The 7,018-nt window shown below is 45.2% G+C and overlaps 1 protein-coding gene across 1 annotated transcript in view; it reads right to left on the bottom strand.

Annotated features, from left to right (window-relative positions):
• The window catches only part of UVRAG (UV radiation resistance associated), a 78,973-nt gene that overhangs the window by 69,290 nt on the left and 2,665 nt on the right, over positions 1-7,018 (bottom strand). Inside the window, exons 4-5 of the mRNA XM_010142703.1 lie at positions 4,896-5,057; positions 3,303-3,377 (exon numbers count right to left, since the gene is read on the bottom strand). Coding sequence (XP_010141005.1) covers positions 3,303-3,377; positions 4,896-5,057 — 237 coding nt within the window. The remainder of the gene's footprint in view (positions 1-3,302; positions 3,378-4,895; positions 5,058-7,018) is intronic.

Genomic DNA, 7,018 nt, shown 5'->3' with positions numbered 1-7,018 from the left:
TTCTAGCAAGATTTCTGCATAATTTACTACACAATAAGAATAAGAAAAAGGAACATAAGCAGAAGGTACAATTATGTGAAGTCAAATGTGGTTACGAACAAAGCAGCTGCACATGTTTATATTTACATTGAGAAGAAAAGCTCTAAATGCTAGAAGAGGAGTTACACAAGTGCTCTCAGACACCTCCAGTAAAGCAGAGACACCTTTCAGGGCTCGGAAGGGACACACAGAAGCTTTTGAAACCTTATTTCTCAAGTTTTTCTTGCCATGAGCTAAGTATCCATTGCAGCAAGAAACTGCAACTTGGATAAGGAAATCCACAGAAAACATTCATTTTTTCGTTGCATTTTTTCATTGCACTAATAAAATGCATTTTACTCTAAAAGACCGTAGATCTATCCTGGCAACTAATTGCCAAATAGTTCAAAGAATGATTAAAGTAACAAGGGGGTTTTTGAGCAATGGGGGAAAAAGAAAAAAAAAAAAAGGACTATACCTTAACTTCGTCCATAGAGAGCTGTGCAAAACCAGAGGATGCTTCCAGCACTGACATGGTCTTTGTGCACAAGGTTTTCAGTAGACTTGCAAAATGATATTTGTAAGCACCTACTTTACTAGCAAAGTTTTGCATGGACCAGTGCAAAGATTACGAAACTGCTCTTCTATCCATGCACTATCCCAAAAATTGAGCGTTATGACAGAGGTCTTAGAAGTATTACACAGACCCATCAAAAAACTCCATAGGAGATGAGAAACCTTGCACCAAAAATCCCTCCCTACATGTTTCAGGTGGTGCTTCATAAGTAATATTACATATAATCACCAAAGTGGGGCTGTATAATAGTTAGAATATCTGGCATTGACATGAAAATTATAAAGCAAGACGAACTAAGAGCAGACATACCCCTTAGGTGCACGCAGCTTCTGAAGGTTACAGGAAAAATTTGCTTGTGACAACTAGTTTGGCTTGAATGGCAGAGAAGTCACTTCAATTCAGGAGGTATGTGGTATGTAAGAGGAGACTTACATCAAGGAACTGATAGAGAAAGCAACCAGAAGCTACAGAGCAGGGTGAAAACATGAATTTCTAGCCCCTGCAGCTAGAAAGAACTAAGTTACAGGGAAGGACAAATAAGGAGATTATTTGTGCTCTACACAGGCTATGACTGTACTTGCAACTTCCCTACAGAGCACGTACAAGAACCAAACCCAAGAGGTACTTTTAAACCTTATCAGCTTAAGTCCTGACAATGATCAACCAGGAAAGTGGACAGCATTGCCATCACTGAATTCAGTCCCACGTTATTAGTGGAATCGCATCCTGCTTCAGGAAAACGGAGAGAAAGCTCCAAAGTCTGAGCTGCAGCCCAATCCATCTATAATTTGAAGGGTAACTGTCAAAATACTAGACAGAGTTTGGAGGTTTGCCTACAGCCAGAGTTGTGCACATCTGGTCAACTTTGACCCTTGCTGTGATCTCCTCACATACGAATTAGGAATAAATTCTTTGCTGTGAGGGTGGTGAGACACTGGCACAGGTTGTCCAGAGAGGTTCTGCCCCATCTCTGGAAGCGTTCAAGGTCAGGTTGGACATTGTTTGGAGAAATCTGCTCTAGTGGAAGGTGTCCCTGCCCATGTCAGGGAGCGTGGAATAAGATGATCTTTAAGGCCCCTTTCAACCCAAACCATTCTGTGATTCTATGAATTCCAGTTTGAGGCTCCTGGCTTCAAGAAGGAAATTGAGGGGCTGGAGCACATCCAGAAAAGGCCAAGGAAGTTGGTGAAGGGCCTAGAGAGCAAGTCTTCTGAGGAGCAGCAGAGGGGCCTGGGGTGTTTAGCCTGGAGTAAAGGAGACTCAGGGAGACCTTCTGGCTCTTGACAGCTCCCTGGCAGGAGGCTGGAGCAAGAGGGAGTGGGGTCGATCTCTTCTCTCATGTGACAAGCAACAGGATGAGAAGAAACAGCCTCAAGTCATGCCAGGGGAGATCTAGGTTAGATACCAGGAAAAACTTCTTTACAGAGAGGAAGATTATCTTTAAGGCCCCTTTCAACCCAAACCATTCTGTGATTCTATGAATTCCAGTTTGAGGCTCCTGGCTTCAAGAAGGAAATTGAGGGGCTGGAGCACATCCAGAAAAGGCCAAGGAAGTTGGTGAAGGGCCTAGAGAGCAAGTCTTCTGAGGAGCAGCAGAGGGGCCTGGGGTGTTTAGCCTGGAGTAAAGGAGACTCAGGGAGACCTTCTGGCTCTTGACAGCTCCCTGGCAGGAGGCTGGAGCAAGAGGGAGTGGGGTCGATCTCTTCTCTCATGTGACAAGCAACAGGATGAGAAGAAACAGCCTCAAGTCATGCCAGGGGAGATCTAGGTTAGATACCAGGAAAAACTTCTTTACAGAGAGGATTGTGAAGCACTAGAACAGGCTGCCGAGGGCAGTGGTGGAGTCTCCATCCCTGGAAGTGTTTAACAGACATGTGGATGTGGTGCTGAGGGACAGGGGTTAGGGACCCTGGCAGTGTAGTGTGAATGGTTGAAGTCACTGATTTTAAAAGTCTCTTCCAACGAGATGATGATTCTGCTAACACTTACCTGCATTGCAGACTATAAAGCCATGGCCTCCATTCAAATTCCCCACAAGACAGGACTTGATGGTAGCGGCTAACACAGAAACTGCAGCTGTATGTCAAGGAGTCATTCTCTCTCCAGCCAGGGACTCCATATACAACGTATATACACCACCAGCAATCTGGGATCTAAAAAGTACCCTGTCAACTGTGCTATTTACAATAGGTAAGTTGAAACCTTTTCCTCACTGATGCAGTAACCAGCATGGCCATATAAGTAATTTGGCTGCTGTCACAGTACTGGCTGGACAAGCACAAAAACTACAGTGGGAAAAAAGCCATTGAGTAAAACAGTGGCAACAGAGTGCAAAATGATTTAGAAGCTACAAACTCCAGTTTTAAAGAGTAAGAACCAAAATTTAATGTGCTTTTGTATTTGCCATTGTTCTACAGTTGAATTAAGGGTCTGCCTCAAAAAATGAAGTCAAGGCCTATTTTCAGCAATCCGGTTTGTTTGGTTTTTTTTTTTTGGACTTAAAATGCCATGCTTGATGTCTGTACAGAACGGCTCAGATGTCCGTGTGACAGAAGTGAGATAACAGCTCTTATCTGTCATGTCAAACAAGTATTTCTTGTCAAAACTGAGTGTGTCTTAATGTTCTGAGCATCCAAGTGTGAAAATGTAAGTTTAGAAGTGGAATTTCAGCTTGTCACCAGTACTAACAAGCCAGAATGACCCTTACCTTCTGTTCAAATGAAGCTCCATAATAGCCATCATTGAGACCAAAAATAATTTCATTGGGGTTTCTTGCATGTATCTGTCAGAAGAGAAGAAAACAAATCATCCTACAGTCGGCTTACCACAACTTTACTCTGCAAACGAGCATAAATTGCTGTTTAACAGTCAAATACAGTTTTTAAGCACCTGTAATTCTAGAAACCCAAGAGAAAAACTGGATTTACTCATCGAAAATGCATTTGCTTCACAGCTTTAATAACAGTCACTATGTTCAGCCACTCTACCTTGAAATCAGAAGCACTAGTCAGAGCATCTTTCCTATTGACACATTTCAGGCTGATGAAAATAACTGAGAGACCAGGAAACGAATCAAAGAAATAACTCATGTGAAAGTTACTCCTATGACACTATATAAAATGATGCTTCAGATGAGGCTTTTATGGTCAGAGTAGACACAAAGTGTTCAGTAAGAGTCAATATCCTCCAATTAACGTAAAGAACATTACTTCAAATAAAACCATGCTCCAGAACATATTATTTTGGGATACATTTCTTCTGCGGGGAGAAAACAAACGGAAAGCAAGCTACAACAGGAATCACAGAACCATATGGTTGGAAGAGACCTTCAAAACCATGGAGTCCAACTGTTCACCCTGCACTGCCAGAGTCCTAAACCACATCATTCAGTGCCACATCACCACATCTGTTATGGGGACTCCACCACTGCCCTGGGCAGCCTCTTTCAATGCCTGACAACCATCTCTGTAAAGACATTCTTTCCGATATCCAACCTCAACCTCCCCTGGCACAACTTGAGGCTGTTTCCTCTTGTTCTGTCACTTGTTACATGGGAGCAGAGACCAACCCCCTCCTTGCTCCAACCTGCTGTCAGGGAGTTGTGGAGAGCCAGAAGGTCTGCCCTGAGCCTCCTCTGCTCCAGGCTCAACCCCCCCAGGTCCCTCAGCTGCTCCTCAGCACACTTGTGCTCCAGAACCTGCACCAGCTTTGACACCCTGCACTTGCCTTTCTCTGGACAGTCTCCAGCCCCTCAATGTCCTTCTTGGAGGGAGGGGCCCAAAACTGGAGACAGGATTTGAGGTGTGGCCTCCCCAGTGCCCAGTACAAGGAGACAATTCCTGCCATATTTCTTCTGGCCACACCAGTGCTGGTACAAGCCAGGATGCCATAGGCCTTCCTGGCCACCTGGGCATGCTGCTGGCTCATATTCAATCAGGTTAAACACCCACAGGTCCCTCAGCCACTCCTCATAAGACTTGCCTTCCAGACCCTTTACCAGCTTCATTGCCCTTCTCTGAACACACTCAAGCACCTCAACATCCTTCAAGATCCTGTCAAAAAGCACCCGTTGCAATTTAAAGGACCAAATGCTGGCAGGATCATTGAAGAGGCTCAGTGAACAACGGTAGTTTAAAATATTCAGCTAGTCAAGACTTAAAGCCCTGAGGTAAGCTAACACCAACCTCTGCAATCAAACTTTAAAATACACCTTTCAAGTTTCCTTTCCTAACATTCTATATATTCCTTCATCCAGATGTTTCCGTAAATAAAAAATTAAGAAAAACTGTTTTCACGTTACCTGCTGGCCCAAGTACTTTAACCCATCTAGATTGACCTTCCATTCAATCAAAAGCTGAAAGTGCTCCTTTTTGCCACCCCAGATCCTCACGACGAAACATGAGACAGAGGTATCAAGACGATCAGGCATTATTCCAAAGTCCAGACTCCTCCACGTCGGATTCTGTAGGTATTCAAAGAGGGATAAAACCAACTCAAACGAGTTGAAAATAGGCCTAAAAAGGACACTTCAGAAATTACAAAGCTCCAAAGATTAAAAAAGCCTTATGAATAACAAGCACCAGTACTGCCAGGTTTACAAGGAGCTGAAGCCAACAGGCTTCCTTAGTGTTTTCTAGAGAACTCCTGGGTAAAAGCTACGTGCTGTGAAGTACTTCCTTCTGTTATGAGACATTGAAGAATTTACCTCAGAATTTACTAGTTCAGTTTAGCCAAATCAGGGATTTTAGAAGAAGGAACAATTATTTCCAATTTAATTCAACTTCTGAAAAACAGGGTCCATCTTACATTGCCGAAGTTACATTTAAAATGCTGATCTATTCCCCAATAATTCAGTTTGCATAATTTGTTGACAGGTTTGTCCACATTCTTCTTCACTGTTAGCAACCCTCAAACATCACTAAGAGCTCCTCTTCCCTCCAAGACAGCAGACTTGCATGTCAAGCTTCACAGAAGCAGCACGTATTAAACTAACCTGCAAATACTTAATCCACTAGAGCTCAGAGGTGCAAACATGAGGTGTTCCAAGAACTTGCACTCATCTCCAATAACATTTAAATTAAAGACTTATGGAAACTTGTAATTGGCCCAATCTGCAACCAAACTAAGTTACAGAATCACAGAATCATTTTGGTGGGAGATACCTTTAAAAGTCCAACCGTTCCCCCAGCACTGCCAGGTCACCACTAACCCCTGTCCCTTGACAGCTGGGAAACCGGAAACCCCTCCAGGCACGGGCAGTCCACCACTGCCCTGGGCAACCTGGGACACACCTGCACAACCCTCTCTGTAAAGAAATTTTTTATCTCCAACCTCTACATGCCCTGGCACAACCTGAGGCCATTTCCTCTTGTCTTGTCACTTGTTTATGGGAAGAAGAGACTGACACCCACTTCGCTCCAACCTCCTCAGGGAGTTGTCAAGAGCCAGAAGGTCTCTCCTGAGCCTCCTTTGCTCCTGGCTCAACAATCCCAGGTCCTTCAGCTGCTCCTTAGTGCACTTGTGCTCCAGAAGACGCACCAGCTTCGTTGCCCTTCTCTGGACACGCTCCAGAACCTCAAGGTCATTCTGGGAGGGAGTGGCCCAAACTGAACTCAGGAGTCGAGGGGCAGCCTCCCCAGTGACGTCACCAATCCCAGGTCCTTCAGCTTCTCCTTAGTGCACTTGTGCTCCAGAAGACGCACCAGCTTCGTTGCCCTTCTCTGGACACGCTCCAGAACCTCAAGGTCATTCTGGGAGGGAGTGGCCCAAACTGAACTCAGGAGTCGAGGGGCAGCCTCCCCAGTGCCCCCAATACAGGGGGACGATCCCTGCCATGGTCCCACTGGCCACACCAGTGCTGAGACAAGCCAGGATGCCATTGGCCTTCATGACCACCTGGGCACACTGCTGGCTCATATTCAGCTGCTGTTGACCAACATTCCCAGGTTCTTTTCCCTGACAGTTTCCAGCTGCTCTTCCCCCAGCCTGGAGCATTGCAGGGGGTTGGGGTGACCTAAGGGCAACACCCAGCACTTGGCCTTGTTGAAATTTCAACCCATTGGCCTCGGCCCATCAATCCAGCCTGTCCAGATCCCTCTGTAGAGCATCCCAACCTCCAAGTCAACCAAACACTGCTAGTGCCAAGATCTATATCCAGCTTTGGGACTTCCACAGGCCATAAATCACAGGGTGTCCAAATGCAGAAACGGGAAAGCACTTTTTATCTATCACCCTCCTCTGCTGCAAACAGAAATGGGTGCTCCCCCAAAACAAAAGGTAGGAACCCACTACCCCATGAAAAACGCAAGGCCTTACTTCTGGTGCTTAAGCCGCTCAAAACAGGCCAAGCATCTCTAAACTGGTATTTAGAGTAAGATGCCTCTGAAAAGAAGGGAGGGGCAAAGCTACCCAGTGAGTGCTCCA

This window comes from Buceros rhinoceros, unplaced genomic scaffold (assembly GCF_000710305.1).
Source record: "Buceros rhinoceros silvestris isolate BGI_N320 unplaced genomic scaffold, ASM71030v1 scaffold549, whole genome shotgun sequence".
Classification (NCBI taxonomy): Eukaryota; Metazoa; Chordata; class Aves; order Bucerotiformes; family Bucerotidae; genus Buceros; species Buceros rhinoceros.
Note: the sequence above shows the minus strand (reverse complement) of the source record. Positions and strands in the feature narration are given on the sequence as shown.